The sequence below is a fragment of the Macaca nemestrina genome, chromosome 10 (genome assembly GCF_043159975.1).
Source record: "Macaca nemestrina isolate mMacNem1 chromosome 10, mMacNem.hap1, whole genome shotgun sequence".
Taxonomy (NCBI): Eukaryota; Metazoa; Chordata; class Mammalia; order Primates; family Cercopithecidae; genus Macaca; species Macaca nemestrina.
In genome coordinates, this window is record NC_092134.1 from 141334380 (window position 1) to 141353126 (window position 18747).

General features: G+C 53.9%; 2 protein-coding genes and 1 pseudogene across 5 annotated transcripts in view; all 3 read left to right on the top strand.

Annotated features, from left to right (window-relative positions):
* LOC105484116 (decapping mRNA 1B) overlaps positions 1–15123 on the top strand; it is an 84279-nt gene extending 69156 nt beyond the window's left edge. The window contains exons 10-11 of one of the 4 annotated variants that reach the window (XM_071070644.1): positions 13397–13524; positions 14642–14992. In XM_071070644.1, coding sequence (XP_070926745.1) covers positions 13397–13524; positions 14642–14900 — 387 coding nt within the window. In that variant the 3' untranslated portion in view covers positions 14901–14992. Of the gene's footprint in view, positions 1–1464; positions 1498–13396; positions 13525–14641 lie in introns of those variants that run through there. The other 3 variants (XM_071070645.1, XM_071070646.1, XM_011745423.3) reach the window with 3 other exon arrangements.
* Positions 3310–6572, top strand: LOC105484243 (uncharacterized; annotated as a pseudogene).
* A 1472-nt stretch (positions 15124–16595) lies between the features above and the next one.
* LOC105484118 (calcium voltage-gated channel auxiliary subunit alpha2delta 4) overlaps positions 16596–18747 on the top strand; it is a 133567-nt gene continuing 131415 nt past the window's right edge. The window contains exon 1 of the mRNA XM_011745432.3: positions 16596–17307. Within this exon, the coding sequence (XP_011743734.3) occupies positions 16880–17307 (428 nt within the window). The 5' untranslated portion in view covers positions 16596–16879. The remainder of the gene's footprint in view (positions 17308–18747) is intronic.

Sequence of the window (18747 nt, forward strand, 5' to 3'; positions counted from 1 at the left end):
ACAAGGGGCTCTGCCTGGCAGTGGAGCACCCAGCCTGTGTGTGAATGGCCTCCACCCATCAGATGCCATGCTGGAGACACAGAGATGAGTAAGACCCAGCCCAGGCCCTGAGGATCTCACAGACCAGTGGGAAAGAGACTTACCGTCGGTGACATGGTGAGGGCCATCACTTACGTGCAAATAAGAGGCCAGGGAAGGCTTCCAGGAAGAGGTGATGCCTCTGCCGGTTCCCAAAGGGTAGGTAGGAGCTGACAAAATAAGGGGGCAGCAGGAGTTTAAGGCAAAAGAGATGGCATGAGCCAAGACAGGAAGGCAAGAAGCAGCAATAGTGCCTGTGTATACGTGTGCTTGCGCGCGTGTGCGTGTGTGTGTGATTGGGTGGGAAGCGGGTAGAATACAAGCCACTCAGTGTTCTGGAACTTAAAAGACAGAGATTGGCAGGAGATGTGGCTGGCAAAGCACCGTCCAGCCCGTCCAGGGAGCAGAGACTTCGCGAGGGATTCTGCCCTCTGCTCCCCATTGCCCGGGCCTGGCTGCCAGCAGGGCGCCCTGCTCGGTCTGACTGTGACCAGGCGCACAGAGGCAGTGTCCTGTGGAGGGGAGGCGGGGCCCAGGGACCCGGGCTCTAGCTCCTGCGTGGCCACTCGCAGAGCAGGATGTGACCGTCTCCCCCTCAAGAGTCTGTTCCTCTCTTCATGAGATAAGGAAGTTGATAATGCCAATAATAAAACATAATGCCTGACACGTGAGGGGCTCCATGCAGTTTAAACTCAGCATGCCTGTGAGCTGGGTGGTGCTGTGGGTGCCTGTGGGTGAGCACTTAGGAAATGTTAGTCCGGTAGGGGCCACCCTGGCTTTGGGGTCTCAGGGAACCTCCTCTAACTCAGATACCGGGGTCACTCACTTCCCCCATCACACCCCACTCTAACGTGGGCAGATGAGGAATACTTTCTTGTTTATGACGTCAGCAGAAGGCTGCAGAACGTTTTGGAGGGATTTTGCAGAAAACAGATGTCCATAAAGTTCTAAAAGTCAAAGATTCTGGAGGTTCAAGTCCTCTTTCTTTAGTGTCACCCAGTTGTCCATCAGTGGGGTGACCACATAATTGATCATCCAAACTAGGACACTTCTGGGTGTGAACTGTCACTCGTCACACAGACAATAGGCAGAAACATACATAGGCTGTCCTGGGCAAATGCAGACAAGTGATCCCCATGCCTATCACCAGGTAGGCCCTGCCAAACTTACAGCCCAGGGGTCCCTTCGATAAGCCTAAAAGAGTCCGACGGCAGGCAACAGCTCCCCTCAAGTCAGGAGGCTGAGTGGGCCGGCTCTGTCACTACTTCACCCTGGGTACTAAAGCCAGGCCATGCAAACACAGGGCAGGTTCCCCTGTCAGATGAAGAGTCTCTACCAGATGGAGTTTCTTCCTGTCTCAGCATCCAGCCCCCTTTCTCCTTTCAGGTCCTTCCTTCTGGTTAAGATGTATGTTCAGGGGAAATCACTGTCAGAGGACTGAGTGCAAGGCGGCCACCACTTTCTCTGCCTCCATGTCTCCTGGAGACCCGCTCTATCCCCCAGGTCGGGGTGCTCTGCAGTGTGTGGAATGACCCTGCAGCCCCGGTTTGGCTTTGCCATGGACGGGAGCCTCCTGCTCTGTTGCTGGCCTTTGCTGAGCCTCTTACAGAGCTCTGTGCTGGACCTCCGCAAACAGGTCACTCCATGGGTGGCTCCAGCCAGCAAGGCTGTCTGCATGGGAGGGGCGGCCACGTGGCCCCTGCCTGCCTCTCTTGAGTGCCCTTTTGTGCTCAGCCGGGGCAACGCCGTGACCTTGGCCACAACAGGCACTGTATAAAATGGGAGCAAGAGAAAGGATCTTGTGAGGCCATAATCCAAGCCTTTCTTTTGGCTGCTGGAGACAAGCCCAGAAAGGAGCCGGGGCCTGCCCCTGGAGAAGCAACTTGCTAATGGGGGCCGGGACCAAAACCTCAGTGAACCCCCGCAGCTGCCTCCTTCCCTCAAGGTGCCCCTTCCTCCAACACAGCACAGCTCTCTCCTCTCCCTCAGGGACTCAGGGATTAGTCAACCTTTAGAAGTGTGTGTTTGTTTATAAAGCTGCTGCTTCTCCTTCCAGCCTCTGAATGCATTCTACAGGCATTCATTAAGGAGGCTGCACAGCGAGCCCAGGAGGCAAAGGAAAGGAGAGTTTGGGGGGTTCTTTAAAGGACCAGTCACCCCTGCGGGGAGCCTCTCCTGTTTATTCTTTCTCAGTCTCTTCAGAACACAGGTACGCACACCTGCACACATACGTATACACACGTACACATGCACATGCAATACACACACACATACACCGCACATATACATACACATCACACACACCATAAACACGCACACACATTCACACATGCACACATATGCATACATGTGCACACAAACATGCAATACACACGCACATACACCTCACATAGACATACACATCACACCATAAACACGCACACACATTCACATGCACACATACATATGCATACATGTGCACACACAAACATGCAATAAACACACATACACCTCACATATACATACACATCACACACACCATAAATGCACACACATACACCATAAATGCACACACATACATTCACACACACACATATATACATATGCATGCACAAACATGCAATACACACACATACACCTCACATATATACACATCACACACACAAACACGCACATATACATTCACACACGCACACATACATATACATACATATGCACAAACATGAAATACACATGCACATACACCTCACACATACACATCATACACACAAACACATGCACACACATTCACATGTACACATATGCACACACAAACATACATGCAGTAGATGAGCACATTCACACATGCCCACATAGTTCACTCGCACACATGCCTGCACAACATACATGCACACATACATTAACACACATACACCTCCACATATCCACATCATAGGCAGACATGTACACACATTTGCACACACACGCCCCAGCCCATTTCCAACAGTCTCCTGTTATCGTGCGGAACAAACCTCTGCCAATCCCATTCCAAGCATCGCTGAGCCTCGTCCCCTGTGGTTTGGCCCCCGCAGCAGTGCCCAGTGGATGCTCCCTCTGCAGCCGGGGAGAGGCAGAACGAACCTCTTCACTTCACCTCACATGACCCTCAGCCCACACCCCTTCTCTCCATTTCTGCTCACTAAAAATTTCACCCCTGAATGTTGTGCACGCTCCAGCTCACACCATCTCCCCTGCTGTGGAGAGAGACGCACGATGCACGCTCAGTCTGGCTTCACTGCCAGCTCCCCGCCAGGACTGGGAAGCTCCAGCCCTGGGTAACCACTGCCAGGAACTCTGCCCTGCTTTCTTTTGTCACTGTCTTGGATTATGTTCTTGACGTTGAGCAGACCAGGGCGGCCTGCCCTTGGCAGTGGGTCTAGGAAGCTGTGGTGCCAGGCTGCCCGCAGAGACCCCACCGCTCCCCACGTGCGTCTGGTCCAAGCCTCTGAAGCCCTAAACTTGTTGCCTCTGCTATTCTGCTGCTGTTGCTCTTTCTTTTCTCTCCTGCCCCCACCCTCGGGCACACAAGCAATCGAGGTAATCATGCTCCTTAGTTTATATAAACCTTCATCACTGGTTTGGACAAGGATTCTTTAAAAGTTCATTTCCTCCCGTTGACGTCCGTGCCCCACTCCCATTCCCCACAACCCCTCAGCCATTGTATCCTGTCCAACGTGTTATTTTTTGTTTGTGTTTTTACAAAATGTATATTGTTTTGTGCGCGTGGCTTTATATGAATTCTATAGAGGTGTAAGATGCACACGGAAAAGTCCGCAGAGACCTCAGTGCACACCTCAGCGAGGTTTCCAAACAGCCGTCTGCGTGTGTCTGCGTACGTGTGTTAACCCACATCCAGACGACAATCGAGAACATTGCCGACGCTCCAGAAGGTCTTGCGTGTACCCTGCTTAGCCAAACTGACCTTCTGGGATGTCACTATGCCGATTCCTGTCATCACAGGTTTCTTTCTGGAATTTCACATAAATGGAGTGACACAAAGCAGTGTCTTCACCATCTTTTATCGGATTCTTTCAATCCTCGTTATGTCCATTTTTAATCACTGTGTAGTATTCAGTTGTATGAAACTCTGTGGACCTATTTTTTTTTTAGGACAGGATCTCACTGTCACCCAGGCTATAGTGCAGTGGCTGTACCATAGCTCACTGCAGCCTCGACCTCCTGGGTTCAAGCGATCCACCTGCCTCAGCCTCCTGAGTAGCTGGGACCACAGGTGCCCGCCACCGCGCCCAGCTTATCTAATTTTAATTTCTGTGGTTCTGTGTTATGAATCCCGTTCTGGCTTTCCCCCCACTAAATGCCATGTTTACATGTCGTCCTCACTGCCACGTGCACGTGTCACCTGCCAGTACTCCACGAAATGCTCCACCACGGCATCCGCCGCTCTGCCACCAGCTCTGCAGGGATGGACACACAGGCCCCTGTCGTGGCCCTGCCCCCACAAGATGCTGGTCCTCTTCCTGCTCATTCACTCCCCTGTACTGCACTGCTGGGGTCCGACGAGGCTCCAACCAGGAAACCCATGACTTCAAAAGAAAGAAACCTTTGTCCTCAAATTTGGTCACAGGCAAATGTTCTGTGTGGAAGCCCAGTCTGCAGTCTCTGCTAACTCCAGGACGTGCTGCCCTCACTGCTCCTATGACGTGCCCCCGGTGCAAGGCTGAGCGTTCCTGTATCCACGCAGGAAGGTAACGCCAGGACGTGCTGCCCTCACTGTTCCTCTGACGTGCCCCCGGCGCAAGGCTGAGCGTTCCTATATCCACGCAGGAAGGTCGGGGGACTGGCTCCCAAACATCGGCCAGGACCTTGGGGGCACCCAGGGAGACGGGGGCTCTGCACCTCAGGGCTTTGGATCCAGAAGGTCTGGAACAAGCCCTGGGAACCAGCAAGGGAGCAGCGGCAGCCATCCTGTGGCCATGAGGGGAGCTGGCTGGGGGACAACCTGAAATGCTGAGGGCAGCAAGAGGAAACACGGAAGGAACGGCGTCCTGGGTGACATCTCGGACCTGCTGCACTCGCCAGCCCTGGAGCCACCTGCCTCTGGCCTCGTGTGAGCTGTCACACCGTTATTATTTCAGTCCCCAAGTAGGGGTTTCCTGCTCCTTGCAGCCGGAAGCACTAAGTGGTACCCGCCGCACCCTGCTGGGCACTCTTCTGATGACTCTGAGCTCCCGGAGGCGGGGGCGAGGCAGGGTCTATGCTCCACTCTGAGGGCCCAGTGGAGCAGCAGGTGTTCAGACACATGGGGTTTCCTCCAGGCAGAAATCACCCTCACAAGGGCATGAGATCCAGGCAGAGCGAGCTCTCTGGCCTCTGGCCTCTCGGTATTTTCCTTTGTGTCTGTCTTCTCAGCAGCCTGTGAGCTCCTCCAGGGCAAGAAATCACCATCACGCTAAGGGGTTCTGGACCCTGGGGCCAGGCACAGGGCCAGGTGTACAGTGGGTAGGTAGCAAAGGCTTGCTGGGCACTGTGGGAGAGAAGGGCGGGGAGGCATTGAGGAGCAAGAGAAAAGGAGAAGCCGAAGGCCAGGCAGACAGGCAGAGAAGGAAAGATTCATGGAGGCCCCACCAAGAGAGGAACTGAGGCTGTGAAACAGAAGGATGGAGACCTGAGGGACCCAGGCCAGTGGGCACAGACAAGTGAGCCTGAGCAGACGGAACCAAACCCATGCCCATCTGGTCGTCTCCTCCTCCTTCTGCTCCTCCCCCCGCCTTCCCCCTCCTCGTCCTCCTTTCCCTCTTCTTCCCCCTCTTCCTCCTCCCCCTCTTCCTCCTCCTGCTCCTCTTCCTCCTCCTCCTCCCCCTCTTCCTCCTCCTTTTCCTTCTCCCCTCTTCTTCCCCCTCTTCCTCCTCCTCTTCTTCCTCCCTTTCTCCTCCTCCTCTTCCTCCTCCTCTTCTTCCTCCCTTTCTCCTCCTCTCCTCTTCCTCCTCCTCTTCCTCCTCCTCCCCCTCTTCCTCCTCCTCCTCCCCCTCTTCCTCCTCCTCCTCCTCTTCCTCCTCCTCCCCCTCTTCTTCCTCTTTCCCCTCTTCCTCCTCCTCTTCCTCCTCCTCTTCCTCCTCCATCACTTCCTCCTCTCCCCCCTTCCTCCTCCTTTTCCTCCTCCCCCTCTTCCTCTCCCTCTTCCTCCTCCTTCCCCCTCTTCCTCCTCCTCCTCTTCCTCCTCCCCTTCCTCCTCCTCCTCCTCTTCCTCCTTCTCCCCCTCTTCCCCTCTTCCTCTTTCCCCTCTTCTTCCCCCTCTTCCTCCCCTCTTCCTCCTCCTCTTTTCCTCTTCCTCCTCCCCCTCTTCTCCTCCTCCTCCTCCTTCCCCTCTTCCTTCTCCTCCTCCTCCCCTTCCTCCTCCTCCTCCCCCTTCCTCCTCCTCCCTCTCTTCCTCCTCCTTCTCCTATCCTCTTTTTCCTCCTCGACCTTTTCCTCTTCCTCCTTCCCCCTTCCCCCTCCTTCCCCACACTCTGAAATGAGCACATGGCTCAGACTGAGAGGACAAACCTCCAGCTGAATTTAGTTGTAGCTGTGATTCTCCAAAACGCTTCGGGGATTCATCGGCACCAGTAACTGCCCGTCTGCTTCCTCACCTACACACCTAATTTTGTCCAGAACAGGTGGGACTCAGGCAGAGGAAGGGCTGCACAGGTGTTAGTGCCCCCATCCTAGGGAGACTGCTGCAGACAGCCTTCCCGGTGTGACCCGGCGCCCCCCATGAACGGTGGCCATGGTCATGAGGAGGATGACAATGACAAGGAGAGCCACGATGACCACAGGGTTTATAGAGATCTCGCCATTTGCTGGGCAATGTGGAGGAATGTTACACACACCATGTCACCTCCCCCGACATCTGCAGGGCAGGTATCACTGCCCCGCGTTCTATCGAGGGGGAAATTGAGTTGGAAGTTTGGTAACTTGCCCGAGATCACGCCGTTAATCAATGGCAGGGCCTAAACAAGCCCTTAGCCACTACAACCCTCCTTGATTAGCTTAATCAGGACTAATTCTTCTTTCAAACTCAAATGCTACTCCCGTTGTGTCAACCTCTTCAGAATTGTCTGCCAGTGTGTTCCGTAACGATCCAAGAGCCTGTCTCACATTTGTCCTTGACTATTACGGTCTTCACATTGATTGCATCCCTGGTGTATCTCTGAGCGCAAGGATCCCATCCCCTCGCCTCTGTATCGCCCCTGCTGTACCTGACACAGAGAGAGGCCCATCCCACGAAGCCTGGCACAGGCAGTGCGGTGAGTGCAGGCAGCCTGGGCTCAGTGGTCCTGGCTCTTTTGTGAATGGGGCGTGGCACTGAGGAGGGCCCTTCTCTCCTGGTCTCAGTTATGTTTCTGGAAAGTTGAGGGCTGAGCTCCGACAATTCCAGAAGCCCCACTGAGCATGAGCATTTGATGGCTCCCACTCGCCTCTGCCACTTCCTCCGGGACTGTTCCCAGAGCGGGAACGAGGGTCCGGAGTCCTCCTCTATCCTCTGAGGCGTGCCCAGGGCTTTCAGCACGGGAACATCAGCCCAACTATGGCGAGCCATGGGGCTGACCCTGAGGGCGGCGGGCCAAGGGAACATGAGTTCACCAGAGGCCAGTCACAGTCACGAAACGGTCACACCCCTAATTCCATTTCTCTACCACCAAACATTTGCACCATTTCTGTACATTTCCCCCATCAGAAGGAAGTAGAAGAACTCTTCCTAACACCAATGGGATTCATTTTAATCCCATCGTCGCAGTTTGTAGGGCAACGTTTTCTCCGCGGATTGCTTGAAGGAGAACCTGGACAGCAGTCCTGGCTCCTGGCTGGTCTTCATTTGTTGGCCCTGGGTAATGCCAACCCTGGTGTGACCCTCAATAGACCCTTGACCAAGGCCCTCTCTGGCCTTTCCGGAATGCAGTCCTTGGGGAGCTCGGAAGAGCAAATTCCCAGCAAGCTGTCAGCCTGGACCAGACATCCTTCCTGGAAGCCGGCCTGGTTCTCCGAGGAAGCATTCGGCTTCCTGTCGGGCTAGCCCCACTCCCCACTCTCACTGCTGTGAGCTGCCTCCTCCAGGCTGCTGTGGCCTCTGGGCTTGGCCCAGTGCTCTGAGCTGTGCATGGTTCCATCTCGGCACGTTTCCAGCACCTCAGATGAGCTGGCGTGGGCCCCCGTGTTTCGAACGGCAGGGCTTAGGGACTGATTTCCACTGCAGTGGTGGCTGCCCGGCCAGGTTCTCACACTCACCCTCCTGGTATAACACTACACGTGCTGGCTGCCCACCTCCTCAGGGCTCTGACCTGGCACGGCTGCAGAGGTGAAAGTCTAAGTGAAGTAGGGAGCTGAAAGGGAGGCTGTGAGGACTTCTGATTTCAAAGCGACTCCCCCAGGATTCCATCCTCCTCCCTCCTGACTGCTGGGCAGCCAGGGCTCTGGCCGGCGTGGCTACTGGGCCCCCCTGCTTCCCCTTGTCCTTCTCAGCCTCAGCTGACTGTGTAGTCACAGCCTCTTGCCTGCCCTGAAAGGGATGGAAAAGCTGCAGATGGAGAGGACCTGGAGACCAGACTTTCTAGCAACATGGCCCTACTGGATAGAGTCACTGCAAAGGGCAGTGAGGGGGTTTCCAAAGAGGAACAACATGGTCAACACCTTGTCCACACACCCCAGTGAGCACCCTGGAAACTGCCTTCTGGCCTCACGTGACGGGAATAGCCAAGACCATCTTGCTGGGGGCCGGCTGACCTCAGCCCAGCCTCATCCTCCATCTCCCATGTCCCCTCTCCTTTGGCAAGGCTTTTATACCGTGGGTTACCAGGGTCCATCTTGGCAGACAGCTAACCTGTGTATTAATGTGTGTTGGATGTGCATTCTTCCGCATGTGCTGCACACGTGCTCGGTTGGTACTGTGTGGTGCGTTACATGCGTGCATGTGTGTGTGTGTATGTTCATGTGTGTGCTCACTGCCCGCCGCCCGCAGTCACTAAGCTCACTATGGTCCCTAAGCTTGCCTTGCTTCTCCCTCGTGAGCTCAAACGTCTCGCATTTGTGTAGAACATCACGAGCTCACATGCACTGTCTCCGATGATCCTCTCACCCAACTCTCTTGTATGTAGATGACAAAATTAAGAGGGAAAAGGCCAAGGTTGCACAGGAGAGCAGTTTCAGGGTGCGCACTAAAAACCAGGTCTTCTGACTCATGGGTGGCTGAGGCCTGTTCCACTGCACCCAACCAGAAAGGCCATGAAGGGCTCCCAGAGCAAATGGGCCCCTGGGCCCCACAGCTGAGTCCCTGCTCAATCTCTGCCCCTTTGCGCACACCTTGGTCTTCTGCTCTGAAGAAGAGGGGGTGCACCCTTTGCTAGCTCCCCTGGAAGTGTCTTGGGAGTAGAGGTTTGCCCATCAGTCGTTACACAGGAAGAAAACTCACATGTACATGATAATGGAGAGTGTCTCTGAGTGCCAGGCCCTGTGCTGAGAGCTGAGACCTGCCTCATTTTGTTTGCTACTCCCAGGAGTATGTAGCAAAGGGTATGTAGTTGCCCACATCATACCCTTCTGTTCTTCCTGATAACACCCAGCGCCAGGCAACAGATCATGTTTTGTTAGACAAGTTAGGGTAATCCTGTTTCCATCTTTCCAGCCTCCCTTGCCGCTCAGGGCGACCCCGTTGTCCACTTTTGGCCAATTAGTCAGAGGCATGGCCCTTCTCCTGCCCCCTACTATAAACCTGGACGTGATGTTGAATGGCAGCAGCCATCTTGTGACAGTGAGGTGAGCCACGTGAGGATGAAAGCCAGCAGGCAGAGGGGGGAAGGCAGAAAGAAGGAGGGCCTGGGTCTCTGCAGACATCACGGAGCAGCTGAGCCAAGAGGGGCTGCTACTGGAACTGCCCGCTCCAAACTTCTTGTTTTCACAAATCCCTGTTTGTCATCTGGGTTTTCTGTTACTTTCAGCTGAGTACATTTATGCCTGACACAGGGAGTACTATCCCCATTTTACAGATAAGAAAAACGAGATGCCGTGGATAACAGGGTAGGAAGGGACAGTCCTGGGGCCCGCCCATCACGGGTCAGAACCTGGAGCACACCCTCTGGGCTCGCAGCTAGCCCTCACTTGTCGGTTAAATGAGTAAATTGCTGGTGCCTCTCAGCACTTCCTCTGGTCTTCCCTCTCAAACCCTGTTCTTTGATGCTTGAATTTCCTCTTGAGGCCTCTCTGCACTCCTCCTGGGCTGTGAAGCTGTGGAAACTGACCAGCTCCTTTCACCACCAAGTCCTCCCCCAGCTTGTAAATCCCCACGGGGCCCTCTGAGTTTCTTCTGCTTCAGTCTTTACCTCCCCATTCTCTCTCTCTCTCCCCCCTTCCCCCCCCCCCCCACACACAACCTCTAACAAGTTACCTTCAGGGTATTTATAGACACGGCAGGTCCCCAGGGATCCGCTCTTTGGCAGACTGCCTCTTCGCACAGCCTCGCAGCGGCTGCCTGCCTGGCCAGCCTCTAATTAGCCCGCTGCCCTCTGCTCCCGGGCTTTGATGCGCCTCAGACTCTCCAGGCAGAAGGTACAAGTTGGAGGCTTGACGTCCCGCGGGCAGGAGACTGCACCAGCAAATCTGGGTTGACGCTAGGCTGATGACCTTGTTTACCACCTAAATCCAAGCTGCATTTCTTAGTGATGGGTGGGGAGACGTGTGTGTGCATGTGTGTGTCCATGTGCATGTGTCCGTGTGCACGTGTGTGTTCCGGTGCATGTGTCCATGTACGTGTGTGTCCATGTGCATGTGTGTGTGCGTGTGTCTGTGTGTGTGTGTCCATGTGCATGTGTCCGTGTACACGTATGTGTGTTCCGGTGTGTGTGTCCGTGTATGTGTGTGTCCGTGTGTGTCCATGTGCATGTGTGTGTCCGTGTGCGTGTGTCCGTGTGCATGTGTGTGTTCCATGTGTGTGTGTCCATGTGCGTGTGTCTGTGTGTGTGTCCGTGTGCATGTGTGTTCCATGTGTGTGTCCATGTGCGTGTGTGTGTGTCCATGTGCGTGTCCGTGTGCATGTGTGTGTCCATGTCGTGTCTGTGTGCTTGTGTGTCCATGTGCATGTGTCTGTGTGCATGCGTGTCCGTGTACATGTGTGTCAGTGTGTGTGTGTGCATGTATCTGTGTGCATGTGTGTCCGTGTGCGTGTGTCTGTGTGCGTGCGTGTGTCCATGTACATGTGTGTCCGTGTGTGTCCGTGTGTGTGTGTGTCCATGTACATGTGTGTTCATGTACATGTGTGTCCGTGTGCATGTGTGTGTCCGGGTGTATGTCCGTGTGCATGTGTGTGTCCACGTGCATGTGTGTGTCCGTGTGCGTCTGTGTGCTTGTGTGTCCGTGTGCGTGTGTGTCTGTGTGTGTGCATGTGTCCATGTACATGTGTGTCCCTGTGTGTGTCCGTGTGTGTGCGTGTGTGTCTGTGTACATGTGTGTCCTTGTGCGTGTGTCCATATGCATGTGTGTGTCCATGTGCATAGTTGCAGGAGGCACATGTTCAAGCAAGAGCATTTTGTTTAATGACCTTATTTCCTCCTCCCTCATTGAGTAAAAATTGGCTGGGCCTGATGAAAGGCGTTAGGAGTCTGAAACGCACTCTCCCTTTCAAAGCTCTGCAATCCAGCCAGACTGGCATTTTGGAGCCATGGATGTTTGGAGAATGGGAAGCAGTGTCTGGGAGATGAGGAATTCGGGGGGTTCTGGACTCCTGGTTTTTCCCAGGGCAGCTCTACAGCAACCCCACACACACCTCTTTTTTCTCACTTCTTTTAAAACATTGTGGTAAAATACACGTAACTCAAAATTCACCATCGTAAGCATGTTTTAGTGTAGAGTTCAGTGGTGTTAAATACATTCACACGCTTTTGAAACCACCACCACCCTCCATCTCCAGAACCCTTTTCACCTGGCAGAACCGAAGCTCTGCACCCATTAAACACTGACTCCCCACTGCTCCCTCCTGCAACCCTGGGTGCCCACCGTTCTGCTTTCCATCTCTGTGAATCTGAGAACCATGTACAAATGGAATCATATAGTATTTGTCTTTCTGTGACTGGCTTATTTCACTCACCACAATGTCCTCAAGGTTCATCCATGTTGTAGCGTGTGTCAGGATTGCCTTCCTTTTAATAGTTCATCGTGTGCGATGCCACGTTTAGTTTGTTTGTTGACACTTGGATTTATCCATGATCCATGTCCCTGCAGGGTGGACACCCGGGGTACTCCCACCTTCTGCTGCTGTGACTCACACTGCAGTGAATAGTGCTGTACAGATACCACAGAAGGCCTTTGTGATGTGCTCTGTGTCACCCGAAGATGAAATGAGCCATCCGAGACACATTTGTAAAATGAACGGGAAATGAAAGCCTTTGCCTGGCTACATGGGGGTTTCCAAACTGACCCGGGGGCCCTGGAGCTCCTGTTCAAAGGCCCCAGAGAGGCGGAGACAAGCAGGACTCGGCCCAAGCGCCCTCATCTCCACCCAGAATCACCCCCGTTTCAATCCCTCCTTCATTCCAATCATGTTTTTACTTCCTTGTCCTGGGGGACGGGGCAGACAGCGGGGACAAACAGCCCGCAGGCCCTGCCCCTTATGGAGGCTGCGTGCTAGAGGAGGAGGCCTGTATATGGCACGTCCCATGCTAGCCACTGAGGAGAAGAAAGATGCTGTGAAGAAGGACAGGGAACGTCAGGCGTAGGGTCAAGATGGTGGATCTTGTAGCCGGGAAAGGCTTCACTCGTTAAAAAGGTGATTTTCAAAAAAAAAAAAAAAAGTTTTTTTAACAGAGAAGTAATTCATATGCCGTAAAATTCACCATGTTCAAGTTTGCAGCTCAGTGCTTGACAGGCTATTCACAGAGTTGTGCGTCACTGCCCGCCACTCTCTCATTCAAGGACACCTTCATAAAAGGTGGCATTGAAGACCTTGAGCTAGACATCCCCTGCTGTCTCCTCTGAGTGCTCTCCCTGCCCTGAGGGGCTGTCCTGGGGGGGAGCGGGTTCACCAGGTGGGGGCACCAGCAGGAGAGTGGGGGGAGGCAGAGGGTGAGTGGGTGTTCACTGCCCTAGCCCTCCCATGGGACTGCTGTGGCTGGCCGCATCCCTTGGCCAGAGGCCACAGTCCTCCCCATACAGCCTGTTCTCTCCAGGGTCCAGTGGCTTTCCTGTCCCTGTCCCCGTCCCCCTCCCCGAGGTTTAGGGGCTGGCTCCCGCTATTTCCAGCCCTGGTCACTGCAGTGTCCCTGCAGGACTCCATCCACACCTCTGTAAATAACCTCTCTGTTAAACTCTTCTCAAGCTGCCTGATCCAAGGGTACCAGCTCTTCCTGCAGGAAACCCGATGCCAGGCACTGATGGAAATGAGGGAGCCAGCCACGCAGAGGGAAGCAGGCAGACAGAGCCACAGCATGGACTGCAAACTCAGAGGTCAGCCACACCGACGGGGAGCGTGCCTGAGGTACCCAGGGAGCAGCAGGAGCCCCCAGTGGGTGGCAGCCAGAGGCCTTGTGGCTGTGAATTTCGTGGTGTTCATCAGCTTCTTAAAATTTGTAATTTGGAATGATTTTTAAAATCAAGCCAGCTCCAGCCAGGTATGGCCTCGTGGCTGTGGTCAGAACTGTGGCTTTTCCTCTAAGGGAGATGGGCAGCCCTGGGGGCTTCGGAGCAGAGGAGCCACAGGGTCTGACTTACATTTGAAAAGATCCTTCAGTTGCTGCGTTAAGAATCGATGAGGAGGCCGGGCGCGGTGGCTCAAGCCTGTAATCCCAGCACTTTGGGAGGCTGAGACGGGCGGATCATGAGGTCAGGAGTTCGAGACCATCCTGGCTAACACGGTGAAACCCCGTCTCTACTAAAAAATACAAAAAATTAGCCGGGCGAGGTGGCGGGCGCCTGTAGTCCTGGCTACTCGGGAGGCTGAGGCAGGAGAATGGCGTAAAAACCCGGGAGGCAGAGCTTGCAGTGAGCTGAGATCCGGCCACTGCACTCCAGCCTGGGCGACACAGTGAGACTCCGTCTCAAAAAAAAAAAAAAAAAAGAATCGAGGAGAGGCAGGGTGGGGAGGCTCCTAGACAGGGGCCCGCAGGAACAGGTGAAAAAGTTGGTTCCCAAAGGACTCTGGAAAGGTGTGAGTGTAGGGGACACAGGATGCAGCCCAGCCGTTACCCCCTCCAGCCCCCACTCAGGGAAGGAAACCGTCGCTAGAGCCTGAAGGGGAAGTGGGCAGAGTCTGCTGCCTGGAGGCCAGGGGTGGCCTTGGGCCGAGGAGGCCTAGTTTTGGAGGCTTCCTAAGTATGTCTAAGGGGCTGCTCAGGACCCGGGCCACCAGCGTGTCTGTGAAGGACAGAGCTTTCTAAGCCGCTCCTACGCTTGACACAGTAGCGGGAGGTGAAGCCTTTCCAGACAGGGTGCTGAAACCCGGTGGGGGCAGGCTCTGAGGGGTGGGAGCTTGTATAATGTGCGAGTGGTTATCCATAAAAGAAAAATAATGCAAATCACAAGTGCAAACATAAATATAAAAGCGAATATTTATTATTGAAAGCAGGATCTCGAAGAGATATTTGCACACCCGTCTTGAGAGCAGCATAGTTCACAGTAGCCGAAAGGAGGACACCGCCCTGATGTCCATTGACAGAGGAATAGATGCACAAAATGAGGTCTATCCACACAATGGAATATTAATCAGCCTTAAAAAGGAAGGAAATTCTGACACACGCTGCACCGTGGCTGAACCTTCGGGCATTGTGCTAAGTGACATAAGCCAGTCATGGAAGGACAACTATGTGATGATTCCACTTCCGTGAGGTCCCTATAGCCGCCAACATCAGAGACACAGAGAGCAGAGCGGCGGCCGCCAGCAGCTGGGGGAGAAGGGAAGGGGAGCTAGTGTTTAATGGGTTCAGAGTTTCAGTTTTACAAGATCAAAGAATTATAGAGATAGATAGTGGTGATGGTGGAACAACATTATGAATGTATTTAATTACGCTAAATCATACACTTAAAAAAATGATTAAGACGGCACATTATATGTTATGTGTATTTGGCCACAATAAAAAAGTTGAAAAAAGGTGAATATTTATTTAGTTTTAAAAATCAATTCCAAATTACAAATTTTAAGAGGCTGGTGAATGCCACCAAATTCACAAAACCTAGAGAAGTTACGTTCTTTTTATGTACTGACTGCCCAATGTACCTCTGTATTATTTTTGCTAAATGTGTTTGATTTGTAATCCTCGAAACATGTACAAAATTTATGTGAAATTAAGACATTCATAGGAATCATTCAGATGCCTTTAAAAAATACATTGTATTCAGCCACAAAACTGTGCCACCAGATGACTCTGATACTACAACACAGACTTACTGATGAATCTGTGCAGGAGTTCTGTCATCAGAACACTTGCTTCTGCAAGCATTTCTCTGCGTTGCTGGCAATTTTGTGTACCATTTTGCTGGAACCACCAGATTTTGTGAAGACGTGGTGCACCAGTTACACTAAGAAAACAATCCGAGACAGGGACTGCATAAAATCTATGACTTCACCCCCAGAGGACCCATGTGGTACTACTACGGGTTTGGGCTCACAACACAAGAATTTTGATTAATTCTAATTTGTGTAACTCTCATCAGAACACAAAGCAATGTACGGTGTAATTATATTCTCTCAATATCAACTATTTTCCTAACGGGAGAGAACTTCTGTTCTGGCCCGGCCTTGGTGAGAACCAGATCCTCCACTAACAATGTTACCTGTGTGGCTTTTTGCAGATTTTCTGCAGATGAGCTCCTGACGGTTATTTTGCCCTCCTCACGACACATGGCCAGGCTGAGGGGGGGGGGGGTGTGCTCACATTGCTGCCCAGCCTCTCTTGCTGCATCTGCTGGTGGGATGTCCTGTGGGACGAGTGTTCCTGGAAGCCCGTCCTACACTCAGCTGGAGGTGACTTCTCTATACAAAGGAGTCGTTGTGAGCCACATCAGCATATCCCTCTAAGCCCAGATTAGATGTTTCCCCCGCTCACTTTCCTCTTAACTGGATCCCCCAAGTGCCCTCAGCCACCCAAACATCATCCAACTAGGGGCCCATCAGACAGAAGAGAAGCTGGGATGGAAAGAGACAGACGTCTCAACTGGTTATGGTTAAACTATCTCACTTCTGCATAGTCTACAAAAACGTTTGGCCACAGGAACACATTGCTAGGGCCTCTCCGGGAAAGGGTGGAGTCTGTGGACTCAGGGGCCCTGAAGCTTCATCAGTTGCACAGCAAACGCGTCCCCAGCCCTGCCCACGAGCAGCTGAGATGTGGAGGCGTGGGTCCACTGACTTCACCTATGACCTATGACCTGCAGTGACTTCACCTATGACCTATGACCTGCACTGACTTCACCTATGACCTATGACCTGGCCCAAAGGCCCCAGGCCTGGAAACACCAGCCAGAGTCCCAGCTCTGCCCCTGGGACTCCCCGGGCCTCAAGAGCCTCTGCCCAGCAGGGATGAGGACACGCCCCCACCTCAGGGTCAGCAGGAGATTTGTGGGTCCCTCAGAGCACTGTGCAAACTCAGCTGCTGTCCTCTGGCCAGAGTCACAGTGAGCCCTTCCTGGGTCCAGAAGGTGGTTCCACAGGAACGGGGCTACCTCTTTAAAGCAGAGGGGTGCACTGCAGCCCTGAGGGAACCAGCTGCAGTCGTGGTAATCTCGGGAGGCAGCTCCCCGCCCCCTGCCACCCCCTCCCTGCTGTCAGGAGAGGATTAGAGGAGAGGCCAGCAGATTAAAGGGGTTCATGTTGCCACAGCCTCTCCCCCAGCCCCTCTCCCGAGGCCTGCTTGCTAGGTGGGGCCACGCTTCTGTGAGCTGCAGCTGTGGGGCAGAGAGAAGCCCTCCCCGCCCAGGACTGAGAGGCTGGAGACCCCAGGCTCGCCGGGGCCCGGAAGACAAAGGCTTGGGGCATCCCTGGGGCCTGGGAGGCAGGCAGACAGAGCTCATGGTCTGTGGCTGCTCTGCCCTCCTTCCCCTCCCCAACCCCAGGCCCACCATGCCGGCAACCCCCAACTTCCACGCAAATCTCAGCTCCACCAGCTGCTGGATTCCCCGCCAGCCAATGCCCGTGGCCTGGGCCTTTGTGCAGAAGACCTCGGCCCTCCTGTGGCTGCTGCTCCTGGGCACCTCCCTGTCCCCTACATGGGGGCAGGCCAAGATTCCTCTGGAAACGTAAGCATCACGTTCAACCCCACCCCAAAAACCCGTCACCCTTTCCCACTTTCTTCCCGGGCTGGGCCTCCCTCCTCTGCCCACTCCTCCTGCCCGTGCCCTCCCTCTGGGCTCTTCCCCAGTGGCTGCGACTGGCCACTCTCTTGCTGCAAAACCCTTTTCTCCTCCGGCCTCCTCTCTCTCCTCCCAAAAGCTGTGTGAGTTCTGGAGTCCCACCTGCCCCTCCCCAGGAGCAGGATGGCTTTAGGCAGAGCTGGTCATCAAGGCTGCTCTCTTCTTGGCCTGACAAGCAGCTTCTGGGGCATCTGCAGGGCGGGTGCTCCTTCAGGATAATCGCTGAGATGAGGCGGCCTGGGGGAGCCGGGTTATGTCGTCATCGCAGCTCCCCAGAGGATTTGGCAAGAAATGCATATTTTGACATTCCAAAAAGGGGATGCAGTTCTGAACCCACAGAACGTCTCATGCACACAGGAGGTGGCTTGTCCAGGAACTGGGGGAAAAAAATGGATTTTGGTGGCTGCAGTCTTCCCTTTCTACACCTTTCTGCCTCCTTCCAGCCTTGATTCTATAGCCGGCCATTAAGACCAGCTCCAGGGAAGAACCCGCTATCAGTCGTGTGCACCTTGGTCTAAATTTAAATTACTGTGCAACCTCTCCGGGGTGTCTGTATTTTAGGCCCTAGCTCTGGTGGTCCTAGGAAGGAAATTTCCACTGCATGGTGGGGGACAGAGCCTTCTAGACTGTAGGTGCTACAGACCCTATCCTGTTTAATCCAGTTGCTTGAGCCCAGCACCATAGCCAGGCCACCAGCAGAGCCACCTGCCAACTGCATGTCTTAGCAGGAGTGGGGACAGCGAGCCCACATGACACACTGTGCGTGTGTTTAGCCTTGCTGAGCAGTGGATTAGGCAGCATCGTTTCCCATCAAGCCACACATCTCTCCTTGGTTCATGCCTGGCATGGAGCTGGGTGCTTCACAAACGACACCGTTAGTTTGCAAAGCCATTCAGCGGGGGCTTATTTTATCCCCGTTTTGCAGCTGAGGGAACAGAGGCCCAGAGAGGTCAGGTGACTTCCCCAAGTTCACAAGGCCAGGAAATGAAGGTGCTGGGATTTGAACTCCAGTCAGCCTGGACTGCGCTTCCACCATCACACCCACTGCCAGCCTGTAACGCTCTCTGTTGCTGCAGGAGATGTTGAGAACAATTTTCATCCCCAGAACACACACCAGCTGATAAGAGAGGGCCAACTCCAGGAGTGGGCTGAAGGCCAAGTCAGGGTGGCTGGAATCCAGGCCTTCAGGGAGGGGGGCCCCAGAGGCCGTCTATGCGGAAGTCCTGGGTGCTGCCGGAGACCGTAGCCTGCACACAGCCTCATCTGCCTGCCCAGGACTTGGCCCCACCTGTCCTCACTCCCGCCGAACCTCTCTTAGTCTTTCCC